At 42.0% G+C, this 27,489-nt stretch overlaps 1 protein-coding gene across 1 annotated transcript; it reads right to left on the bottom strand.

Moving 5' to 3' along the window:
• LOC138740071 (high affinity choline transporter 1-like) lies at positions 1-24,849 on the bottom strand. Its single transcript, XM_069892496.1, has 8 exons — positions 24,666-24,849; positions 22,975-23,088; positions 20,984-21,139; positions 19,498-19,646; positions 11,060-11,203; positions 9,083-9,236; positions 6,833-7,050; positions 1-450 (listed from the first exon to the last, which is right to left on the bottom strand). The coding sequence occupies exons 1-8, from the start codon at positions 24,847-24,849 to the stop codon at positions 1-3; spliced, it is 1,569 nt and encodes a 522-aa protein (XP_069748597.1).
• Between the last annotated feature and the right edge of the window lie 2,640 nt (positions 24,850-27,489).

Below are 27,489 nucleotides of genomic sequence, written 5' to 3'. Positions count from 1 at the left end.
TCAGTGGTTCATCTCATGCGGTCTGCCTCGCATCGTAAATTCAGTTATAGACCTCTCTGGCCAGTTAACATTGCTGATATGTGATAACACTACAGTTGTAATCAGAGAAGAGAGCATTGCAAATGTTTTATAAGGGAAAGTCTGAACAAAATAATTATCTTGGAAATAACCTCCAGGATATTGGATGACGGCTGGAAAATGAAAAAGTGGTTCACCTCCAGTAATCCTGAGGACTGTCCCTGTCAGAACACCAGTGACAAGCCCAAGCCTATTCACACATGGAACATACAGAACACAAACAAGCTGTGGGAAAAGGACAACATACACAATGTCAGCACTTAGTGCATAAAGGCCATAAATGGTGCTGGTACAAAGAGCAAAGACAGTGGCCAGCACGGACACGAAGAAGACCATGGTTTTCATCACATAGAGGATTTCCTTTTCTGATGCCTGAAAGTAAGAAAACAGGAAAAGGGGGAAGAAGCTTTTTATTAAAACAAAGATGCATATAACTTTCAAACCAGCTGAATTTTATCAACTTGATAAATCCTACATAGTGAAGTTGGAGTTTAGCCAAGTAGAACAGAAGACTGAGCAAAAATGACCTGACCAGGGCCACTTTATAAAAAGTGTATTCAGTGCTTCACAAATTTCTACTATGTGGCAGTAGCAGTAGTATGAGTAAAATGGAAAATATTAGGCAAAAGCAGGGAAAGCACAATTGCTGGAGAAATGCAGAAGGCCAAACTATATAGTAAAGATACATAACCAACGTTTTGTGCTTGAGCCCTTCAAGGTATAAACAAAATGAAGGCAGGCTCCTGAATAAAATGGGGGGGGGGGGGTAGGGAGAACACACTGGAAACACCAAGTCAGAAAGTTAACATGTCAAGTTGAAGACCCTTCATCAGGAAATGTAGGAAGATAGGACATCTTTGACAGAATGAGACCAGGACTGCTGTGGTGAAAAGGTCTAGTTGCTTAGTTCTTTTAGAAAGCAAAGAGATGCAGGAGCTGTAAAATGCCAGTTATATTTTTGTTGCATTGAAATCAAACAAAGCGGAATGTTGGAGGTGCACAGCAAATCAACCTATAGATTAGTCAGACTGGGAGAGCTGTAAAATTATTGGACACAAGATACAGGAGTAGGCCATCCAGCCTATCGAACCTGCTCTGCTATTCAATGAGATCATGACTGATCTAATGATTGGCTCATCTCCTCCTAGCTGTCTTTTCCCCATATCCCTTAATTCCCTTATGTAAAAAAGAATCAAAACTTGTCTTAAATGCAGTATATGTACTGAGCTAGCCTACACTGCTTCAATGGGCAGTGGATTCCATTGATTCACCATCATCTGAGAAAAGCAGTTCCTCCTCACCTCTGCCCTAAATCTACTATGCTGAATCTTATGGTTATGTCCCCTAGTTCTAGTCTCCCCCATCAATGGAAACAACTCATCTATCTCTATCTTATCTATACCTTTCATAATTTTATGTTTTTATAAGATCTCTCATAAATTCCAGTGAGTACAGTCCCAGATGACTCAATCTACTGGATGACCAGGTAGCTCAGGACTGAATGAAGGTGTAAATCACCATGGCAACCCTAGCCGTACCAAATTATAGATATTGATTTTCACAAGATCACAAGATCAAGGAACAGAAGCGGCCACTAGGCCCATTGAATCTGTTCTGTAAAACTACACTAAGCTACTCTACACTCATTCCAATTTCTGGCCTTTTCCCCAGACCATTCCTGGAAGATGATCAAAGGAGGCAGGCAAGACTAGTGTGATAGGAGTGAATTGTGAAAGTCTTCAGATCCTGTGATTCCAGAAATGCTGGAGGAACTCAGCCGGTCTCGCCACATCCACAGGAGGTAAAGATGTTACTAACCTTTTGGGACCTAAAGGTATGAGAAAAAGGTGGTACCCGAATAAAGAAATGGCAGGGGGAGGAGTACAGACGGACAGGCAAAAGGTGATCACTGGATATGGAGAAGAGGCCAGGATAGAGAAAATGTGAAAATTCCCATATAACCATTACAGTATGGAAACAGGCCATTTTGCTCTTCTAGTCTGCACTGATTTAAGTGAACTCCTCTCGTCCCACCTATCTGCTCCCTGCCCATAACCCCCTCACATCCATGTACTCATCTAACCTCCTCTTAAATGACAAAACTGATGCCGCTGCAATCTCCTCTACTGGAAGGTCATTCCACTCAGCCACCCCTCTCTGAGTGAAGAAGCTTCTTCTTACGTTACTTCTACAGTTCTGCCCCCTAACCCTTAACTTTTGAACGCTCATCCCAATCTCTCGTACCCTTAAGGGGAAGAGCCTATTTACATGTCTAGCTATTCCTCTCATAATTTTAAATACCTCTATCAGATTCCCCCTCATACTACACTCCAATGAAAAAAGACCCAGTCTACTCCATCTTTCTCTGTATTCTAGATACTGTAATCCAGGCAACATTTAAGTAAATCTTCTCTGCACCCTCTCTATTGATAGCTTCCTATAATCTGGAGACCAGAACTGCACACAGTATTCCAAATTTGGCCATACAAATGCCTTGAACAGTCTCAACATCACCTCCCAGCTCCTATATTCTATGCTATGATTTATAAAGGCTAACATACCAAGAGCCTTCTTCACCAACGTATCTACATGAGAATCCACTTTCAAAGAACGATGAACTGTTATTCCAAGACCTCTATGTTCCTCTACATTCCTCAATGCCCTCCCCTTCACTGGATATGTCCTGTTTTGATTATTATTCCCAAACTGAAGCACTTCACACTTATCTACATTAAACTCCATCTGCCACCTTTCATCCCATTTTTCTAAACAGTCCAAATCCTTCTGCAGTCCCTGAAAACCATCCTCACTATCCATAACTCCCCCTATTTTTGTATCACCTGCATATTTACTAATCCAATTTACCACTCCATCATCCACATCATTAATGTAAATGCCAAACAACAAGTGACCCAACACTTGACGCACACCGCTAGTCACTGGCCTCCATCCTGACAGACAGTTGTCCACCATGACTCTCTGGTGCCTATCTTCTAGCCACCGCTGTTCAAGAAAGGATCCAAAAGTAAACCTGCCTGTAAGTCTGAAGTCAGTGGTTGGTAAATTAATGGTAAGTGTTCTTAGAGATGGTATAAACAACTATTTGGAAAGAAAGGGATTGATTCGGAGTAGTCATCATGGTTTTGTATGTGGTAGATCATGTTTAACAAATCTTAGAGCTTTTCGAGGAGGTTACTAAAAAGGTTGATGAGGGGAAGGTGGTGTATGTAGTCTATCTGGACTTTAGTAAGGCTTTTGATAAGGTTCCCCATAAGATATGGTAAGGACGGTGGAAGCATTAGGTATTAATGATGAAGTAGTGAAATAAATTCAGCAATGGTTGGATGGGAGATGCCAGAGAGTAGTGGTGGAAAATTGTTGTCGAATTGGAGGCTGGTAATGAGTGGAGTGCCTCAGGGATGGGTACTGGGTCCACTGCTGTTTGTCATATATATTAACGATCTAGATGATAGGGTGGAAAATTGGATCAGTAAATTTGCAGGTGATATAAAGTTTGGCGGTGTTGTGGACAGTGAGAAAGATTATCAAAGCTGACAGGGTGATATAGGACAGTTAGAAGAGTGGGCTGAAAGATGGCAGATTGAGTTTAATACTGATGTGAGGTGCTACATTTTGGCAGGACTAATCAAAATAGGACATACACGTTAAATGGTAGACAATTGAGGAGTTCAGTGGAACAAAGGGATTTAGGAGTCATGGTACATAATTCTCTGAAAGTTGAATCACATGTGGATAGGGTGGTGAAGAAACCATTTAGTATGTTGGCTTTCATAAATCAGAGTACAGAATACAGGAGTTGGGATGTTGAAATTGTATAAGGCATTGGTGAGGCCAAATTTGGAATACTGGGTGCAGTTTTGGTCGCTGAATTACAGGAATGATATAAACAGAATAGAGAGAGTGCAGAGGAGGTTTACGGGAATGTTGCTGGGATTTCAGGGTTTGAGTTACAGGGAATGGTTGAGCAGGCTGGGACTTTATTCCATAGAGAGTAGAAAGTTGAGGGGTGATTTGATCGAGGTATTCAAAATTATAAGGGGGGCAGATAGTCAATGTGGATAGGCCTTTTCCACTGAGAGTGGGGGAGATTCAAACGAGGGTATGGATTGAGAGTAAAAGGGGAAAAGTTTAAGGGAAGCATAAGGGGGAATTTCTTCAGGTAGAGGGTTGTGGGGGTTTGGAATGAACTTCCGGCAGTGGTGGTAGAAGGGAGATCGATGTTAATGTTCAAGGAAAGGTTGGATAGGTATATGAATGGGAGAAGTGTGGAGGGTCATGGGTGAAATGTGGATCAGTGGGACTAGGTGGGAGAAAATGTTCAGAATGGACTAGTAGGGCCAACTGGCCTGTTTCTGTGCTGTAGAGTGAAGTGGCTGTCAGGGGTTGTGTTGGAGGCTGGAATAATAAGGACATTTAAAATACTCTAACACAGGCACATGGATGCCAGAAAAATAGAGAGTTTTTGATGAATAGGGAAGGTTTAGGTTGTAGAGCAAGTTCATATAGATCGGCACAACATTATGGGCTGTAGGGCCTGTATTGTGATGTAAGGTTCTATTTCTTCATCAAATCTCCCGATTTCTCTCTGCTCCAAGCAATAAAATCCTAACCTGATTACCCTTTCTCTGTAACTCTGTGTAACTTCCCTATGACTCGATGAACCAGTCTGGGAGCTCTCAGCAAATTGTCTTAAAGCATTATTAATAAAGTACATCAATGGTGCATCAACTCTGCCTTAAATGGATGCCCCCTTATTTTTAAAATGCTCCTATATTCTGGGTGGTAGGCTTGGGAAATAATTGCTGTGCGTTTTGAGGTGGAGACAAGATAATCACAATTCATCAAAGGCAGAGAAAATGGATGCTCAGTGTCGTAGATGGGGAACCAGCTTGCTTTTTACTGATAAATACAATATTATAATCCAGGTAAGATTCTCATTTAAATGTGATCAGTGCCCAGAGTTGATGGGATTTCTCTTAAACTGATTTTCTGCAAGGTTTCTTCTGTTTTAAATATTATAATTTGCCTATATGGTATTGCTGTATTTCCTGAAACACACATGGAATTTCATCAAAGTTTTAAGAGCTTTCACTGTCCACAAACTCTCCGGCAGGCTTCCAGTCTTGTGGTAAGCCCACTCCTGTGAGATTTCCAGGAGAGATCTTGGTGCAGGCCCCATCCTGGCATAGAGAACCCAACTGAGCTAGGACACCCTGCAATTACCTGCTTACCAATTCTCCTTTTACCCCCTGGACGTCACATAAACCTTACCTCGGCTGAACAAGGGAAGAACATGACTGAAAGGTGAGGGGAAACATGGTCCTTGATCTGCTCAGGAAGCCCCCATTTTAAATAATGCAGAAAAAAGCCTCAAGCACTTGCGCATGTTCACATTTGGAGGTCGAGTTCCAAGGCATGGTAAATTTAGTCAATGAATTATATGAAGTAATGGGCTGCACATGTAACATCTTCAAATATAGGTCCTCTGCCAACTATCCACAGAAGAGAGTATTTTTATAATCAAGACCAAATTTGCACACAAAACTATGGAGTACAGTTCTGGATGCCCCCATTTCAGGAAGGACGTGGAGTCTTTGGAAAGGATGCTGAGAAGAATGACCAAGATGCTGGCTGGATTAGATGCTAGGAGCTCTCAGAAGAGGTTGGACAAACCTGGGTTATGTTCTCTGGAGTGTCAGAGACTGAGGGGCTGATTGAGGTTTATAAAGTTATGAGAGTAGGTAGTCATAATCTTTCCCCAGGGTAAAAATGCAAAATGCAAGAAGGCAAGCATTGAAGGAGAAAGTGGAAAAGCTTAAAGGAGAGGCGAGGGGCAGGTTATTTCTTTAAAACACAGTGGTCAGTGCCCGGATCATGGTGGAGATGATAATAGGCTTTAAGAGGGTTTTAGATTAACACAAGGATACACAGGGAATGGAGGAACATGGATCAGCTGTAGACAGAAGGGATTTAGTTTAATTTGGTATTGTGTTTGTCACAGACATTATGGGCCAAAAGGCCTATTCCTGTGCTATCTATGTTCAATGTTCAAACCTGGCATAAAACATAAAGCTCTTGACCTGCTGGGATACCTGCCTTCCTAAGTGAGAGATGGACAAATCATAACAGGCACCTCTAGGATCCAGAGAGTGTATAGCCAGAGTTTCTGTAAATTCTCAGTCCACCAGCAGGATACAAACTCCCTTCCTGCAGCTCCCCAGCCCCTTCCCTTACTTATCCTATCAGAGGACTCTATTTATCAGCTCCCTCTATCACCTCTGCTTCTTCCTTTCCTCCTCTTTGTATCCACATATCCTTGTGTTCCTCCCCCTTCTCTTCACAACCACCCCCCACGCTACCCCCAACCTTCTTATTCGGCCTTCTGCTTGTTTTCCAGCACACCTGAAGAGGGACGGGTCAGAGATATCGATTGACCTTCTGCTTTCTGTGGGTGCTGTGTGACCTGCTGAGTTTCTCCAGCACGTTTGTGTTCAGCCAGGAGGTGTGAAAGCTGCTTCTGCGATGGGTACACTATTGGATATTACTGTAATTTTTGTTTGGTATTAGTATGTCAACAGTGCAAAGGGAAAACCACAGATTCTGACAGTCACGCACTGACTTTCCCTTGTGGCAATTGAATTGCATGCCCTGCAAGGAAAAGGCAGTATGATGTAATGCAGTTTCCAGCCACATGCAAAGCATTTGGGGTAGACAGGTGCATCCTTAACCTTACCTTTGGTCTGATGATTTTCCGATAGATGTTATGGGTGAACATGGAGCTGGAGGACAGAAGAGAGGAATCCGCTGAAGACATGACTGCAGCAGCAATGGCACCAGTTCCAATGACAGAAATGTAAGTTGGGCACAGATATCGCAGTACTATCGGCAGGATCATAGCAGCCTCCTCCTTTTCAAAAGGGGATACGGAGCCATAAGAAGTTTGATTCCAGTCTGAAGCAGAACAGGAGAGAAGTATTCAGAATCTGCTGCCTTGAGTAACCAGTATGTCTGGGAGGGAGGCTGAGTGCAGCAGCCCTTGTATGACTGTGCTAATCAATCCAGTTTTAAAAATGTCATGGACATGACCTACTGATAGTTCAGAAGTTAGCCCTTTTAGTTTCACACATTTGACAGTGGCAGCTCTTCAACTGCATTCTCACTCTTCTGGGTTTCGTCGATCAAAATGAAGGCAGATCGTGTGGAATGGCCAAATTAATAACCTTATGCCCATGTGTCAGAGGCTCAGTGCAAAGAGTGGAAGGAGGGATTCCCAACCAAACGTCTTCGGCCCCATCTCTGGAGGAGCCAACTTTGACCTCATCAGCCAGATTAAGCAAATCATTGTGGACTCTTGAGAGATTGGCTGAGAAGAGGAAGGTGAAGGTGAGCAAGAAATCCGCAGATGGTGGGCGGGTGGGGTCCAGTGCAGCACACAAAGGTGCTGGAGAAACACAGCAGGTCACGTAGCATCCACGTAAAAGGCAGTCGACATTTCAGGCCTGAACCCTTTGTTCAGGTGCGCCAAAAATCAAACCGGTAGCCAGAGTTCTGGCCATCGATCCAGACATCTGAGTTCGAACCTTTGTAAGGGGTGCCGGGCAATGCTAATGGTGAATCTTTGCCTTATAGCAGATTAAAGGCAGTATTGTGTAATATTATATTTCAGTCTTTTTATATGACAATAAATCATATCTGATCTGAAATCCCTAACCCAGGAATTTTAAATTCAAGTTACTGAATACATCTAAAACTTAAAAGAGAAAAATTAAAATCTCACTTCTGTAACAGTATCTGCTGGATCATTAAAAAACCCTGCTTGACTCATGTCCCTCAGGGAGGAAAACCTCCTTCCTCTTCTCAGCTGGCTGACGTGTGACTAGAAGCAGGGATAAACTAATCTAAATCGCTGACTACTACACGCACACTACAAAGATCATATGGACCATTTTTCTGTCCGTGCACTGTATCACTTTGCGTCGACTCTAAATTGTCGCCTCAGATCAGGGATGGACAACTAATGTTGGAATTGCTAATCACATCCATATCCCATAAATTAAAGAGAAAAAAAAAACCAAATTAACCCAAGATTGCCAATTTTGTCTGTTTAGTCCTTTCAATACAAAGACACATGGACAAACAGGAAACAAGCCTGTGCCCCTCGTTTGGCTGTATGATACCTCACCAGGGTTACAGGAAGAAGCTGGTGCATTCAGTTCCCTCCCCACCACCAACTCCATCTACATTTCCTGCCTTGGAAAAACAGCCAAAATTTGGAAGAACCTGGATACAACTCTTTCCTTCCATCGAAGAAGGTTCAAGAGTTTGAAATCACCTTCCAGCAGGTTCAAAGATAGATTCATCTCTGAAGCCACTGGGTTTCTGAAATGACCTCACAGTGTTCCCATGCTATATACTAATTGACCTTTCATTGTAACGCTCTTCTACTTTGTCTGCTCTATGCATGTTAGAGTTGACTTGCTGAATTGCTCGTGAAATGAATCTCTCCCACAGTATAATGTGACTATAAACTTAAACAATACCAAGCCCCACTATATCCTCTAAATTACAATGACAGGTGGCATATATCTGTCATATGATGATCACATGCCTATTTTCTGGAGACTTTGGCAGTACCGTACACCTTCAAAGGCTTGTGATTTTTAGGTTTGAGAAACTTGCCGAAGGAATATACACAAACTTGCATTCTGCTCTGTAAGCTGAGTGGGTAAAGTGGGATTGCTGTGGTTTTTGAAATGAGCTGACAAGTTGAAACAGGACGTCGCAGAAACATTCTTCAGCTCGAGCAGCAACGGTGCAGGAATTTCAACTGTTTCTTTCCCGACCTAATGTTCGACCTTGACAAACAAACAGACACAATGACACCCAAACTCACCCCCCCCCCCCTCAGGGATTGCCCTGCTGAACTTAGATGGGGTGCATTGTCATTCTGCCAGAGCTTATTCACATGAACAGGTTACTATACCGGTAGAAGCTGCAACTGAGCCAACCAGGATGGAAGGAATGCCCATAATACATCCACCAAATGCTCCTACTATTGATAACACTTGAGCATTTCTTGAGGATGATGAAGCCAGCACCCGTTGAAAGTAGGCCTGCCACGGTATTCCACCCAACACCTGTAAAATTAAATTCCAGTTGAACTGAACAACTATTGACAATTTGTCCGACAAGACCAAATGCTTCCTGATGTACTAAAGAAGCAGAAGGTCCATGTGGAGATAATTCACTGTGAATTATATTTCAGTGCATCATTAGAGATGATGTGCAATATGAGGTAGGAAGAATTCAGTACTAAAATAAGAAAGCATGGGAATAAATAATTGGGATTTGATTACTTCTTTAATTCATATTACAGTAAACTCCCCATTATCCCGATTTCAAGCAAACGGAAGCCTCAAGCAACTGACAAAACAATTGAGGCATGTAAATAGGTAAAAGAAAAAGTACGAAAGATTAAAAATGGCGCCCCCTTGTGGTTAGTTTGCTAATCTCGGCATCATGCCATCTCAACCAACTGGAAAATCCATTTATCCGGCATCTATCAATCCCCATAGGTGCCAGATAACTTGGGTTTTTTTTTAAACTGAATTTTGAGATATACTTGACCTCCTTAACTATTTACTTATCAACCATCATCAAGCCTGAATTAAAGTGTCCACTGCCCATGTCGCCTCATTTTCCCTATGCAGTACTGGACTTCTTTCTCTCATATTTAAATGATCAATATACTTCTACTCAATCATTAAAGCATTTACCGTATTTGATGGTATATAAGACCCATAGGCATGAAACCCCCCCCGCCCCACCCCACACCACCATTTCAGCAGGGAATTTAAAAAATGTTTTTGAGTGTATTTACGGGTTAGCAGAATGTTTTTAATTCAGTTGCCACTCACTTTACTGTGTGGCTTCCCCTCGGCAGGCCAGCAAGCCCCAAGGTCCGGAGTCCCCACCGGCAACCAGCGAGTGTTGGCGAATGGGTTCCTCCTGCACCTCTTACACTGCTGGTGGGGGCTGCCGTGGTCAGTTTTCTCACTTGGGGAAGTGGGCAACTCTGGAAAACACAGGCTACCAGAGGGAAGGTGGCCCCTGAAGCTGTGGGCCTGCTTCCTGGACAGCTGCAGCACCTCTACTGGCTTCTTGAAGCTGGGCAAGTAGCCATCAACCTGATCAGTGGCCATCGTGGTAATGCCAAGTGGACAGCAGGGGATCACTCACTCCCTGATACCAGGGCCAGTGGCAATACCAGGCGGACAGTGGGGGATCCATCCTTCCCTCCCTGATACCGGGGCCAGGCGGTAATACCAGGTGGACAGGGGGATCCCTCCCTCCCTGATACTGGGGCCAGACAGCAATACCAGGCAGACAATGGGGGATCCCTCCCTCCCTGATACCAGAGCCAGGTGGCAATACCGGGCGAACAGTGGGGGTTCCTCCTTCCCTCATAATGGGACCTGATGGCAATACCAGGCAGACAGCAGGGAAATCACGCTAATTTCAACTTCGCATTTAAAACATGGGGGATAGTTTTGAGCCAATTTTTGGGAAAAAATGCATCTTATATGCCATTAAAACACGGAAATATCTATTTTTCCAGACATTTCAAAGTGTGTGTTTGTACCAACAGTACAGGTATAAATAACTGCAAATGGGATATCTGAAAAACAATTTACAAGAAAGAGTTGTGCCTACATCAGCTTTTTAAAAAAAATCACTTTATCCCCTGAAGGAAATAGACCCTCCATTGTTAATGTAAGTGCTTCATCTCTAATCCCTTTCAACTACAAAAAGATGTTACAAGATTAAATGCTAATTATAAAACATCTGTCTCTTGTTATGAAGTAAGCCAAAGATGACTGTCATTATGTGGCAGAGACACGACTAATTTTCAGGCAAAACAACGAAACTCACCATTTAGTATGGAACATGTGATTCTTACCATGACCAAAAGATCGTCTACCCATTTTCCAATGAACATCTCATCAATTTTTCCAAGCCAGGGCTTTTGATAGACCTCCTTAACTGCTGTGAGCTTGAGGCTTGTCACAGCATGGTTCCAAATAGTGAAAGGCACACAAAACCACTAAAAAGGGAAGAACGTGCTTTGCAATTATCCATTTACGGATCTCACTGCAAATACATTTATCAAGTGCCTGTTCAATGGTGACTGTGCTTGGACGATTTTTTCAGATATTGGGCAAGTAATTAGTTGTATTATTTAATCCAATCATAACAAACTATGCAGCTCTGATTAAAAATGTTATAATGATTTTGCACTTTATAAATGTTGATGCATATCTGACCTAACTTTTATTTGAAAATTTTAGCTCACATTGCAGAATTATTACAGTAACAGTGAAGATCAGTGATATTGTGATAGGGTATATAGAAAATTACAGCACAGTACAGGCCCTTCAGCTCATGATGTTGGGCCAATCTATATACAGTAAAATCCCTGGTAACCAGAATTTAAGCAACTGGCAGCCTCAAGCAACCATCAAAAATAATGCAGGAAAGTAAATTAAAATAAATAAGAATAAAATAATAGGTCAAAAATATACAAGTTTAAAATTGTAAATGTTTTCTGAAGTAACACTTAAACCTTTGGTGAAGATGGAGCAAATATTCAGACAGTGGAGCGGGCCTTGGTCATACTTTGCTCACAGCAGCTGTTTGAATAAAGTTGTGTAAAAGAGCAATGGCGTCACCTTGGGGGGGGGGGGGGGGAAAGAGCTGGTTGATGCCGCTCACCCCTGGGGCAACTCTCTTAAAGATTCTCCTTATCTCTGCTTAGTTAAAAGTCGTGTCAGTTAGAGGTTTTATCTGTTAACTTGGGGTGGGGTGGTTAATTATCCACAATGTTATTGTTCGTCTTTCAGGCACCTCCATGGAGTGGGAGGTACCTGCAGATGAAGCCACGGTTAAATGTTTTCAAAGAATGTGCCTTAAAACAAAATGCTTTAAGGATTATATATTCACGCAAGTGAAATTTGTTCAGTGTAAGTACAGTATGGTGTAGGTGGGAGGGCTTTAGGTTTCTCGATCACAGAGCTCTGTTCCTTGGAAGATGGATCTATACTGACGGGACAGATTGCATCTGAACTGGAAGGAGATTCATATTCTTGTGGGTAGGTTTGATAGTCTTATCCCGAAGGGTTTAAACTAGATTTGCAGGGGGATGGGAACCAGACTGTTAGAGCAGCTAGTGAGAAGGAGGAGGATAAAGGTTATGCAAGGACTGCAAGTATAGACAGAAATCAAAGGTTTGTACACGATAGAAATTTTCTCAGGTGTATTTATTTTAATGCAAGGAATATTGTTGGAAAGGAAGACGAGTTTAGGGCATGGATTGACGTGGGATTATGACCTTATTGCTATTAGTGAGTCTTGGTTGCAGGAGAGCAGGCCTGTCAGCTTTATATTCCGGATTTCTGTTGCTTCTGACTTGATAGAGGGGGAGCGATGAAAAAGGGAGGAGTGACATTGGTAGTCATGGAAAATAACTCAGCTGTATGAAGTCAGGACAGCCAGGAGGGTTTGTCTACAAAGGCCATATGGGTGGAGTTGAGGAATGGGAAAGGTGAGACCACCCCGATACGGTTTTATTATAGACTGCCCAATAGTCAGAGAGAATTGGAGGAGTAAATCTGTAGAGAGATAGCAGACCAATGTGAGAAACAGAAAGTTGTGATAGTAGCAAATTTTAACTTTCCAAATATTGATGGAACTCCCATAGTGTAAAAGGACTGGTTGGCTTGGAGTTTGTGAAATATGTTTTGGAAAGTTTTCTAAATCAGTATATAGAGGTACCAATGAGAGGGGATGCAATCCTTGATCTCCTATTAGAGAAAAAGACAGGTCAGGTGACAAAAGTATGTGTAGGTGAACTTTTTGGGTCCAGTGACTATAATGTTGACTATCAAGTTGATTATGGAAAAAGAAAAGTCTGGTCCTCATGTTGCAATTCCAAATTGGGGGAAGGCAAATTTTGTGGAAATGAGAAAGGATCTAGGAACAGTGGATTGGGATATGTTGTTTTCTGGCAAGAGTTTGTTCAGTAAGTGGAAGGCCTTCAAAGGTGAAAATTTAAGAGTGCAGAATTTGCATGTTTCTGTTAGGATTAAAGGCAAAGTTAACAGGCCTAGGGAATCTTGGTTTTCAAGGGATATTAGCAATCTGGTTAAGATGTATAGCAAGTTAGGCAAGGTACATAAAATGCAAGAAAATACTCAAGAAGGAAATCAGGAAATCAACAAGGGGATATGAGGTTCCTTTGGCGGATCACAAGATCTAGGAACAGATGTCGTTCATTTGGCCCATCGAGTCTGCTCCTCAACTCCACCCTGACTTAAACAGTTCTCACATCTAGTTCCAATTTTCAGCCTTTTTCCCATGTCCCCTGATACTCTGACTAATTAGATAACTATCAGTCTCATCTTTAAACTCCTCCAATGATAATGAATGAGTTCTTCTCTTCGGTATTCACTAGGGAAAAGGATATGGAATCGTGTAGGATAAGAGAAGCAAAGGGGTAATTATGGAAAATGTAGGGTTTAGGAAAGAGGGGGTGTTGGAACCTTTGAGGCATGTAAAGGTGGATGTCTCTAGGTCCCGATGGGATTTTCCCCAGGACCTTGAGGGAAGTCAGGGAGGAAATAGAGGAGGCCCTGACAGTAACTTTTTAAAAGTCACTAGAGGGCGGGGGTGGGGGTGGGGGGGGGGGGAGCATAGTGCCACGGGATTGGCATGTTGCAAACATGGTTCCTCTGTCTAAAAGGGGCTCCAGGTGTAGGCCCAGCAATTATAGGCCAGTAAGTTTGACATTGGTGGTCAGTAAACTAATGGAAAGTATTCTTATAGATGATATGTATAAGTATCTAGAGAGGCAGGGATTGATCAGGGACACCCAACGTAGGTTTTTGTTGGGAAGGTCATGTTTGACAAATCTTGTTGAATTTTTTGAGGAGGTGACTAGCAAGGTTGATTAGGGTAGAGCAGTAGATGTAGTATATATGGATTTCAGTAAGGCCTTTGATAAGGATCCACATGGAATGTTCCACATGGAAGATTGGTAAGAAAGGTTCAGGCACTAGGTATTAATGTTGAAATAGTCAGATAGGTTCAAGGGTGCTAGAAGGTAGATGCCAGAGAGTCTTGGTGGATAACTGTCTGTCAGGATGGAGGCCGGTAATGAGTGGTGTGTCTCAGGGATCAGTGTTGGGTCCCTTGTTGTATGTCATTTTTATTAATGATTTGGTTGATGGAGTGGTAAATTGGGTTAGTAAATATGAAGACGATACAAAAATAGGGGGAGTTGTGGATAGTGAAGATGGTTTTCAGAGACTGCAGAGGGATTTGGACTGTTTAAAAGAGTGGGCTGAAAGGTGGCAGATGGAATTTAATGTAGATAAGTGTGAAGTGCTTCATTTTGGGAGGAATAATCAAAACAGGACATATGAAGAGAAGGGGAGGGAGGGCATTGAGGAATGAGGGACAGAGGGATCATGGAATAATAGTTTATCATTCTTTGAATGTGGATTCTCATGTGGATAGAATGGTAAAGAAGGCTTTTGGTATGCTGGCCTTTATAAATCAAAGTATTGAATATAGCAGTTGGGAAGTGATGTTGAGACTATTCAAGACATTGGTGAGGTCAAATTTGGAATACTGTGTGCAGTTCTGGAACCCAAATTATAGGAAGGATATCAATAAGGTAGAGAGGGTGCAGAGAAGATTTATTAAAATGTGGCCTGGATTGGAGTATCTAGAATACAAAGAAAGATTGAGTAGACTGGGTCTTTATTCATTGGAGCGTAGAGGTTGAGGGGGGATTTTATAGAGGTATTTAAAATTATGAGGGGGATAGATTGAGTAGATGTGAATAGGCTCTTCCCCTTGAGGGTAGGAGAGATTGGAATGAAGGGTCATGAGTTAGGAGTTAGGGCGAAAAGTTTAGAAGTAACATGAGAGGGAGCTTCTTCACTCAGAGAGTGGTAACTGAGTGGAATGATCTTCCGGAAGAGGTGGTTGAAGCAAGGCCAATTTTGTCATTTAAGAAAAAGTTGGATAGGTGCATGGATGTGAGGCAGTTGGAGGGTTATGGGCAGGGTGCAGGTAAGTGCTGACTAGAGGGGCCGAGATGGCCTGTTTCCATACTGTAATTGTTATATGGTTACATGATTAGGCCTCCATAGCTCTATGTGGCAACAAATTCCACAAATCCATGACTGTCTGGCTAAAGAAATTGTTTAAAATGGTACTTTTTAATTCTAAGACTGTGCCCTCTTGCCCTGGATTCACCCATCTAGGGAAACATCTTATTCACATCTACTCTGACCAATCCTTTCAGTGTTCAAAATGTTTCTAGGAGATCCCTCCCCTTCTTCTATACTCCAATTAATACAATTCAAGAGCCAATAAACATTCCTCATGTTAGCCCTTGCATTCCAGAAATCATCCTGGTAAATCTTCTCTGTACCATCTCCAACATCATTACACCCCTTTTAAGATAAGGGGGTCAAAACTGCACACAATACTCCAAATGAGGTCTCACCAGTGCCCCATAGAGCCTCATCAATGATAATGTGAAGGTAAAGCCAAAGGATTTCTTCAAGTATATTAAGAGTCAAAGGATAGTAAGGGACAAAAGTGGTTCCCTAGAGGATCCGAGTGGTCAACTATGTGTAGAAGGAAACTGGCATAGGGCATGGGGAAGGTAGGGGAACAAACAGAAATGTAATGGAGCATATAGATATTAAGGAGGAGGAGGTGCTTTCTGCCTTACAGCAAATAAAAGTAGATAAATCCCCCGGGCTAGATATGATATTCCCTCGGACCTTTAGGTGACTGTAATGGAAGATTCTAACCGTGTTTTTTAATTTTGCAGCCTTTACTTCTGCAGGGCTGAGAACCTGCTTGTGTTTAGAATCAGCAATCATAAGCTAAATTCCACCGAGGGGCAAGAGATGCAGTTATCTGACGAAAGGACATCTGTGTACCAAGAACATTTAATCTTCCTGCTTGTTTTGGTCACAGACTGTCAGAGGCCTAGCCTTGATGCAAAATAAACCATTGTATTCAAAGTGATAAGCTGAAAATTACGTTATTCGATAGAAGCCTAGCATGCTTGCTTATCTTTCTTGCTGTGCTGGGAATAGGTACTTGGGTAAGCAGTTTTTGGGTAATATAAGGCATGGTCCCGCTGCTGAAGTTGGAGACTCTCCGAGAGGCGGCAACATCTCTCAGCAAGAAGAAGAACTTCTAGAGTCCAGCCAACGTCCCGGTCGGGGGAGGTGGAGAAGCTGCTACCGGCGCCCTGACAATCTACTACAAGTGTGCAGTTGTTGCCTCGCTTCGGCAGTTGGGACCAGTCCAGGCATTGATAAGTATAGTTGGGAAGGGCTTGCATATTGTAGTTTGAAATCAGCTTTTGAATTTGTAATAAACATTTGTATAAACTGAACTGCTCTCGGTGTGTGTGTCTACTTTCTTTCGGTAGCTCAAACACTGTGACCAATCTAAAACGAACAAAATGAGAGGTATAAGTTTACCCAAGACAGTGACTAGTGTAGAAATTGCAGGGGTCCTGGCAGATATATTCAAAATGTCCTTAGCCACAGGTGAGGTCCCAGAGGATTGGAGGGTAGCTCATATTGTTCCATTGTTTAAAAAAAGGCTCGAAAAATAAACCAGGTAATTATAGGGTGGTGAGCCTGATGTGAGTAGCAGTTAAATTATTGGAAACAGTTCTGAGAGATAGGATTTATAGGTATTTGGATAGCCATGGGCTGATTAAGGACAGTTAGCATGGCTTTGTATGTGGTAGGTCATGTTTAATGAATATTATGGAGTTTTATGAGGAGGTTACCAAGAACATTGTGGTGAGATGTAATTACACCACTAGATCACCAGGGGTCATCCCAGTGACCTTGTCTACAAAGCAGTCCAGAGCTACAGTCTAGCGGTTTGTCTTGCAGAGAGACAAGACCGCTTAGTGTACATATTAGTTTATTAAATTATACTCGCACTGCTGGTGTGGTTATTGTCAGTACAAAGGTAGATGAAGGAAAGGCTGTGGATGTTGTCTGCATGGACTTTTGTAAAGCTTTTGACAAGATCCCTCATGTGAGGTTAGTTCAGAAGGTTAAGCCACTAGGTATCCATGGAGAGGTTGTAAACTGGATTTGAAAAATTAGCTGTATGGGAGAAAACAGTAGTAGTTGATGGTTGCTTCTCAGACTGGAGTCCTGTGACTAGTGGTGCGCCTCAGGGATCTGTGTTAGGACCATTGTTGTTTGTTGCCTATATCAATGATCTGGATGGAAAATTGGATCAGCAAGTTTGCTGTTGACACAAAGATAGAAGGTGTAGAGGACAGTGAGGAAGGTTTTCAAAACTGGCAGGGGGATCTAGACCAACTGGGAGAATGGGCCAAAAAATGGCAGATGGAGGTTTTTTTTTAGAAGTAGGTTTCAGATTTATTGTCAGAGTACATACATGACATCACATACAAATGAGATTATTTTTCCCCATAGGCAAGGCAGAATTACCACTCATACTCAATGTATGAATATAAACAAACAAAGCAATGCAAATAAACTGAACGAACTAAGTGTAAAGAGTCCTTAAATGAGTCTCTGATTGACTGTGCTGTGGAGGAGTCTGATGGTGGAGGGGGAGCAGCTGCAGATGGAGTTTAATGCAGATGTGAGGTGATGCAGTTTGGAAGGGAAAACCAAGGTAGGACATACACAGTAAATGTTAGGGCATTGAGGAGTGTGGAAGAGCAAAGAGATCTTGAAATACAGATAACATTGTTCCCTGAAGGTGGCATCACAGGTGGACATGGTTGAAAAGAAAGGTTTTTGAATCTTACCCTTTATAAATCAAACTACTGAGTATAGGAGTTGGGATATTATGTTGAAGTTGTTTAAGAGATTGGTGAGGCTGTATTTGGAATATTGTGTGAAGTTCTGGTCACCTAACTACAGAAAGGATATCAACAAGATTGAAAGAGTGCAGAGAAGATTAACTAGGATGTTGTTGGGTCTTCAGGAGTTGAGTTACAGGGAAAGATTAAACAGGTTAGGACTTTATTCCTTGGAGCATAGAAGAATGAAGAGAGATTTGATAGTGGTTTACAATATTATGAGAGGTCTAGACAGAGTGGATGCGAGTAGGCTTTTTCCACGTATTAGGAGATAAATATGTGGGCTCAGAGTTTTAAGCTGAAAGGGGAAAGGTTTTGGGAAACATTAGGGGAAAGTTATTCACTCAGAGAGTGGTGGGAGTGTGGAATGAGCTGCCATCTGAGGTGCTGAATGTGGGCTTGATCATGTGTTTTAAGAATAAATTGGATAGGTACATGGATGGGAGAGGTCTGGAGGGTTATGGAATAGGAGCAGGTCAATGGGACTAGTAAAATAGTGGTTGGCACAGATTAGAAGGGCCGAATGGCCTGTTTCCTGTGCTTTAGCATTCTATGGTTCTATAGAATTTTTGTCTTTTTAAACTGTTTATTCTTAATGCCGGTGTATTACGCTAACTCTTTATTTTTCTTTCATCCATGTGCCTATCTAAGAGTGTCTTAAATGTCTTCCTTCACCACCCCTGGCAAGGAATTCCAGGCATTCATAAGTCTCTGTGTAAAAAAAAAAAGTACCCCGATGTCCCCCCCTAAACTTTCCTCCCTTCACTTTGTACTGATGTCCTCTATTAAGTCACTTCTCATCCTTATTCACTCCAAAGAGAAAAGCCAAATCTCTGCTAACTTTGCATTTTCAGGCATATTTTTCAATCCAGGCAACATCCTAGTAAATCTCTGCACCCTCTCCAAAGCTTCCACATCCTTCCTATAACGAGGTGACTAGAACTGAAAACAATACCCGAAAGTGTGGTTTTGCACCAGATTTCACAGAGGTGACCAGGGATGTTACAGAGCAGGAGCAGGTAAAAAAAAAAGAGGTGGAAACAATGGTGGTGGCTGTGGGCTGGGGCATTTACCTAAGATTAGGAAAATCATGCCATCAGGTTTAAGGCTGTCCTGGAGGACTACAGGGTGTTGTTCCTCAAATACTGAGGAATATTACAAATCAAGTGCAGGTGATAAAAATCTAAAATAGGAACTGTTGAAAAGAGGAGCAGATGAGAATAAAAACAGAGCTAACATTTAGGGTCGAAGGCCCTTCTTTCCCCTTCCATTTTTGACCCAAAATGTTAGCTCCAGTTCAATTCTCATCTGCTGAACATTTTCTGTTTTATGGTTAAATTGATCATAAGCATGAAACTAACATTAGAATGTTAAAAACATCACTATTTTCAAGGATGCATCAATCACAGATAGCTTAATAATATATAACCACAGAGGCTGTAACTCACCAAACCAAAGAAAATGCATCCTAACTGAATGACATCAGTGTATGCCACAGAGTACAGACCTCCAAGTAAAGTGTACATCATTGCTACACTGGCTGAGATCACCATTGATAGATTCTTATTCAAGTCCAAAAGGACACTGGAAGTTGTACCTGTACAAGAAAGAGGCATTAAAATTTCTCAACCATTTCCAACAGTAGAATGGATTGTGAGTTTCCGTTTGAATATAAACAACAATTCTCCCCCCAAAAGATACACCCAGGCATTCTGACTGATCACATACCTCACATACCTCATAGGTTCTTGCCAGAAAAATTTCCTTGTGAAGGAACCTCCCTTGATCATAGGTGGGAGCTTATCTATCAACTCAAGAGACTGGAAGCCTATTGAGATTTTAACATAAAGATAGGTAATGGGTGATGTAAGGAGAGATTTTCCTCAATGTAAGATGTAAAAGCAAGTTATATTTAGAAACTACCTTAAGTATGAAAAATTCTCCTTTATCCCCTGTTGATTCATCCCAAAAGAATTCCATATAGAGAGAAACAGAAAAGTCTGCAGACGCCGTGATTGTAGTAAAAGCACAAAAATGCTGGAGGAACTCGGCTGGTCTCACACCGTCCATAAGTGATAAAGATATATTACTGATGGTTTGGGTCTGGGCCTTTCAAGGAATAAGCAAAGAGTAGGAATGCGTTAGAATAAAGAAGACTGGCTGGGGAAGAGTCCAGACCAACAAAAGGTCTTAATTGGATATGATAAGAGGAGAAATGAGAATTGATTTTGGCTCTGTGAAAAGAGAAAGTGTGAAAAAGGGAGAGAAAAAGAAAGAACTGGGGGAAAGGCAATGGGGAAAGGGGAAACCGGAGAAGTTGATGTTAATGCCATCTGATTGAAGGGTGCCCAGATGGAAGGTGTATGATACCATGGTCAGACATGTCAACAAGGGAATAGGTCGGGGAATTGAAATGGGTAATCACACATTATTGCAGTGGCCAGAGCTCCACAGTGATCTCCCAGATTGCACCCAGTCTTTCTGACATGGAGAAGACCGCAGTGGGAGCACTGGATGACCCCCTTTCCCTGGATGACCCCTGCAGATTCACAAGTCAAATGTTGCTTCACTTAGAAGGATTGTTTGGGGCCCCGACTGGTGGTGAGGCAGGAGGTGTAGAACATCTCCTGCAGTCACAGGGGTAGGTCCCAAGGGCCCGATTGTTGGGGAGGGGAATGGACAAGGGAGACACGGTGGGAGCTCCCTGTTGAAGGTGGAGAGACGATATTTTGTTGATTAGATAACACATGTTGCAAATACAATTTAGTGAGTAATGCCCTAGAGGTTGAAAAAAATGAGTTAAGGATAGCATTCCAATACTGTCATTGAAAGTGTCCAATTTGGAACTGACTAATGTTAATGAAGCAGGAAATGATACTTGATGTGTGGAGTTCTGGTAGCACAGAACAAACTGAACCTTTCCCACATCCATACCTAAGGCTGCCAAAATGGCAGAAGACCAGAATATTTCACCAATTGCAGCTGGAATAAACATCAGGCTGGCAATATAGTTGCCATAACGCTGCTGGAAGGGATCCAACATAGTTACATACTTCTGACTTCGCATTTTCTTGGCAAAGAATAATCCACCTGTGAAAATAGAACAAAACTTGTTGGATACTGCATAGATGATCTGAAACATCAAATTCTTCTCACTGTTATCTGCCCTTTATTTACAAACCATTTATTTAAATTTTAGACATTCAGCACGGTAACAGGCCATTTTCGTCCATGAGTCCCTGTTGCCCAATTTACACTCAATTAACCTATACCCATGGTACGATTTGAATTTATATTAATTTATATTTTATATCAAGTATCTTTTGTAATAACTGGCATCTTATTAGACTATAACTTGATTGTAAGGACACAAGCAGCACAAGTGATGTCAATCCACTCAACCCCTCATGGGAGGAAAACATGAAAATCTGCAGACACTGCGGTTGAAGTCAAAACACAAAGCTGGAGAAACTCAGCAGGTCAAACAGTGTCCTTAATATAGCAAAGATAAAGATACATAACCAATGTTTCAGGCTTAAGCCCTTCAACAAGGTATGAGCAAAATGAAGGCAGGTGTCGGGACAAACTACTGTTTGATAAATGCCATCCGAGCTCCCTTCTAAACAAGACTGCATCCATTTTTTTCAACCTCTAGGGCAGGCAGAATCAACACCGGGATATGTCTGCTTTGTAATACATTGCCCTCATATTGCCCTCTGGGAGACATCCCTGTGTATCTCCTGCCACATGTATTGGACCGGAGTCCTGGACAATCTCTGTGACCTTTGGTTTTGGCTCATACCTTGATGAAGCCTGAAATGCTGATTATGCACCTTTATCTTTGCTACAAAACGGACACTGTTTGACCTGCTGAGTGTCTCTACTTCACCCTCTCATGTCTTTTCCGCCATCTGGTAAGATCATGGCTAATCTTCATCAGGAAATGAACATTTTGATTTACTTCCCAGCAGGCATGTAACAGGGCACGTTACTGGAAGTTTATCAAGAGCTTAAGATAACGAGAGGGACACTGAAATGTATGAAGAGATTCCACTCATCGGAGAACTATCCAGGAGGGATGAAAATAATTCATATTCAAGAAGATCACAAAATGTGGGAGGAGAAAAGCCTTCCTTTGTACTCAGCCAAGTCTCGAGATTCCAATTGGGTGGGTGTCAGGTGGGAACAGCACAGCTCCTGTTTCAGCAGGTAAGTTTAAGTCATGGAGTCACAGAGCGTGGAAACTGGCCCTTTGGCTCAACTTGCCCAGGCTATCCATCCACCTTCCTGCATTTTACCCATAGCCTTCTAAACCCATCCTATCCATGTACTCAGGTGTACAATGCCTCTGTGCTACAGTTAAGATAGGTTTGCCCATTCTGGCAGAAAATTTTGATAGGTGATTGTTCTGTCAACAACCTATGTTTAGTGGAGCAAAAGGTGACTCCAATTTTTAGATGGGCACAATTCAAAGTGATAGAGCATGAATACATGCCTGAGGTTTGCCCACACCTGCTCTAATCCCATTCTCCCCAGATTCTCATCAACATCCTTCCCTCCTCCACCCCATTCATGCACACATGAAGGACAATGCACAGCAGCCAGTTAACTAATAACCACGTTTTTGGGATGTGGGTGTTCAGTGAAGGAAATCCAGGTGGTCACAGGGAGAACATGCCAGCTCAACACAGCATGGGAGGTGAAGGTCAGACCCAGGCATCAGTGAGGCTGTATCTCTCTGAGATGCACCCAGCATCTGACCTGGTCTGGATCATCTTGCTCCCTTCAACCATTGTAACCTCCTGGAGCATTTCACAATGTAATGCAGATCTGGTGCCTGCTCCAACAACCTAGCTGAGCACTGCAAACTGCTTTGGGTCTCCCAGTGAAAGCACTTGTGATATTGAAGTTGTATTTCTACTCACCAATGAGCAAACAGAGCAGAGTGGTCCATGGGGCGACAGTCCACACTAACCCAGCATCCGGTCGATACACCATCTCAGCTGTGCCATTTATATAGGCACCACCAACCCATGTTGCTAAAAATAGATGTGCAGGTCAAAACATCTATGTGATAATTAGGGAACATTTCATCAAACGCTTGCTGTGACAAACTGCGTACATTATTGAGTTGACTTAAAATCATGGAGTCCCACTGGGTCTGCACTGACCATCGACCTTGTAACAGTAATCCTACATTATTATTTTTTTAAATTCACATTGCTTCCTCCCAGGTTTCACCACTCATCCACACACTGGGGGTAATTTACAGCAGCCAATTAACCCACCAATCTGCATGTCTTCGGGGTGTGAGAGGACACCAGAGCAGCTAGAAAAAACCCACATGATCACAGGAAGAAGATGCAAACTCCACCAGACAAGACGAGGTCAGGATTGAACCCAGGATTCTGATGCCATGAGGCGATGACTCCATCCTTGGAACCAAAGAACACTGTACTACATATAGCACAGAAACAGGCCCTGGCAGCTAGTTCCCCACTCAATGTGTAAAGAAATTCCCCCTTAAACATTTCACATTTCACCCTTAAGCCATGTCCTCTTGTTCTTGTCTCACCCAACCTCAGTGGAAAAAGCCTGCTTGGATTTACCCTATCTATACCCATCATGATTGTGTATACATCTATCAAATCTCCCTTCATTATTCAATTCTCCGGGGAATAAAGTCCCATTCACTATTCAACCTTTCCCTCTATCTCAGCTCCTCAAGTTGTGGCAACATCCTTGTACATTTTCTCTAGACTCTTTCAATCTTATTGAGATCTTTCCTGCAGTAAGGTGATTAAAACAGCATGCAAAACTCTAAATTTGGCCTCACCAAGGCCTTTTACAACTTCAACATATCACAACTCCAATACTCAATCCTTTGATTTATGAAGACTAATGTATTAAACACTCTATTTATAATCCTATCGACTGTGATTCCAGCTTCAGGGAATTATGTATCTGCATTCCCAGATCCCTCCGTTCTACTGCACTCAGCAGTGCCCTAGTGATTACCACATGAATCTTACCCTAATGAGTCCTTGCAAAGTGCAACACCTCATAGTTGTCCTTTCTAGTGATATTCTCTCGAATTTGAGAAAAAGACACACAGTTCCTGTGGAGCCATCTTGATGGTCCTATTCACTGATATTAGACTCTATTGGCCAAATGAATTCTTCTGTATTTTTATAATTGTCAAATATTGTCAGCCCCGTGGCAGGTTTGTTTTATATTTTTAGGGTATCCTGTGGATGTTGTTGGTAATTTTCATCATGTTTCCTCTTATCAGAAATTGTGCAATATCAATCCTGCTGGGACTTCTGTAAGACAGGGATCAGGGGAGAGGGGCTTCAGGGAAGAGGTAAAAGGGAGGAAGAGGAGAAGAGAAAGGAAGATGGGCCTCAACACATGTTCAAGGAACAACTCTTCTACATGCAGCAAAGAGCAGATCCTGTAAAGATCGTACCAGCAAGGAGAGGATAACTTAAATCTGTCAGGTTTTGGAGCACAAAACAACTTGACAATCTCTTGTGTGGATCAAAGGTAGAAAACTAGACTTTTTGAATGAAAGAATCACTGTAACATCTGGATTTTAATAATGAGATCACTTTACCTGTAGTTGTTAGAATACCAAGGATAATTCCAATTTTCCTTCCTGCGATTATGACCATTTCGGACTGATCGCCCACATATGTTCTTTCAACTTTCTGGGCTCTTTTTGCAGCCCAGATGCCAACCACAAGAATGAAAAGATAAAATACAGCCATTGACAGAATCCCGGCAACATTCACGGCCATGGTGCTTTCTCCTGCAATGTGTGCACACAAACAATAAATATAGGGCAAAACAAATAATCGGGCAAAAGCAAAAAATTTGCAGATGTTGGCTATCTGGAACAAAAGCAGAACATTCCAGAAATGGTTGACTGATCAAACTGCATCTGTGGACAGAAGATAATCAGGATGGAAGCAATAGTTTTTCAGTACCGTTTGAGATTGTTCTCTGGACAGTCCGCCAGATGTATGTCGTCTGGGAGTGAATTCTAGAAGGTACCTACAGAGCACCCATTATCATCAGAATATACAAGAACATTTTCAATTTTTCTCTCTCCTGAAGAATTTCTGGTTTCCTGAACTACTCGATGCATTTAACAAACTGATAAAACATTCCATGTGCAACAATGGGGAAGAACTTTGGTTACACTAAGAGTGATCCAAATATGGTGTGTTATTAGGTCTAGCTATTTGGACCTCCCCATCAGTGGTTCTCAAAATTTAATCACCCACATCAGTCCTAAACAGTGACACTAATGTTATGTTATATTAACTGCATAAGGCCAGCAAATGCATAGTGGGAGCTGGCCTTTGCTTTGCTTTAGATGGCTGGAGTATTGTTGAGTACTCTGGGAATATAGGGTGAATAAAAAATTCACATCCTAACTCTCCTTCCTCACAGATTTATGGGATGGGAGGTGCCGTCAACTCACCACGATTTTCCTGAAATTTCTTGCCCATTGATGCAATCAATGATTGAAGTCATTCAGTCCTTTCCCCTGGTGCCTGGTCTTAGAATGGCTCAAACAAGAATGGTCACTGTTCTTTCTTATGCATCTAAGTAATGAAAGAGAACAGAGCAACCAAACCACTGAATGGACAAATATCATGGTCACAACTTGTGACTGATATTTGAAAAGCAGACTGATGTATTAATATCCCATCTGTTCTTGTCATAAGTAGAATGACAGACTCCTTCTCATCTCCTGACAGTAGGCCCATCCAGACTTCCTTCTTAACTTGGTCAGAATTATGAAAATCATATAATTCATATGGCTTTTCCCACTTTCATAATGCCAAAAGTCTCTTTACACATACGTCTTTTTTTCCAGTAATGTTTTCTACAATGTTAAAGCAAGTAAATATTTTGAGGAAGTATCTTTAACAATGATTCTAAGGAATTACCTCAATACTTGGGTGTCACGTGTTCTGGACTGATATCTGTTGGACTGTTATACAGTATTATTCAGATCAATCAAGCTTTCACCTTGATTTAGACAAAGTGAGTCATATTTTGTGGTCCAGAGCACATACCGCACTCTGATAATTTAACATTCCCATCAGTTAAACAATTTTAAAGAAAGCCTTATAAATAGCAAAGGTAAAAGGAGATGCTTTGGGAGAGAGACAATAACCTTTTTTTCTCTTTCAGAGTTGTGACTCTTTGAAAGTATCTTCCTCGAAGGGCAATGGAAGCAGAATTTTTAAATACAGGTATACCTTGTATAACAGCATGGGGTTTGATATAACGCAGTCGGTCCCCGTCCCGAGCAGTTGGTCACCGCCCTGAGTGGTTGCTCACTGTTCCAGCAGTCCCGCCCCAGGCAGTCACTGTACCAGCTGGCATTCACTGTCCTGAGTGGGTGGTCACTGTCCCCGGTGGGCGGTTGCCATTCTGAGTGGTCCCATCCCAGCCAGTCACAATCCCTGGCTGTCAACATCCTGGGCAGTCTCCATCCTGGACAATCACAGTGATGTCATCTCGAAACTTCAGGTAAGTGTTGTTTCAAACATAGCTGAAGGTAGGCATCTGACGATCACCTGACTCTGCATTTCCGCAGCCCTGAGACTGCCTTCATCCCACCCCCTCCTCACCTGACTGATCGTGCACAATGAGCATTGCGGGCTGAGTTTGGTGGAGACAGGCAGGGGGAGCTGAAACCAAAAAATTGCAAGCTACAGTAGACAAATATTTTCTTAAATAAACAAGGTTCACTTATTGCCAATAAAGATCTTAGTAATTTTTTATCCCTTTTAAATATTTTAAGCACATGTTTGCATAAGAGTTCTAGGTGAAAGAATAAATAATTATAGGATGGGAACATATTACATTAAAGTACATAATGCTTTGAATGGTGCTGTTTTCCATAACACTGAACTTGTTTGGAACGCATTGACTGTGTTATACAAGGTACCCCTGTATTTTAAAGACAGAAGTAGCTATATTTCCTCAAATGACTTAGAATAGCAAAGCACTATTGTAGGTAATGGGTGTTTTCCAGGATTGTTCCCATAAAAGGGTGGGAACTTTACATCCATCAAATGCAATCTCTGAAAACCAAAGCTTTGGTGACCCTTGGCTATTCATCACCAGGTGGGTGGGAGGGTGGGTTGAGGGGGATGGGAGTATGTTACCACATGCAATAATTATAAAAAAAAGCTTACAATTGAATGTAATGCAATTATATTGTGGTTTAAAATTAAAAAAGACTATTCATTACCAATAAGCAAGGAAACAACACAGCTCACCCTCACCTGGAAAATATTAACATTTTTATTTGCGTCACGTCTATCTGGCTGGTCAGAAAGTTTACCATTGCATGTCAATATCCATCTTCTACATCTCGGGAAAAATGTCAGTCTTTACAATCTCTAGCTGAATGG

Source organism: Narcine bancroftii, chromosome 7 (genome assembly GCF_036971445.1).
Source record: "Narcine bancroftii isolate sNarBan1 chromosome 7, sNarBan1.hap1, whole genome shotgun sequence".
NCBI classification, from domain to species: Eukaryota; Metazoa; Chordata; class Chondrichthyes; order Torpediniformes; family Narcinidae; genus Narcine; species Narcine bancroftii.
The sequence above is the reverse complement of the archived record's forward strand: the minus strand, read 5'-3'. Positions and strand labels throughout refer to the sequence as shown.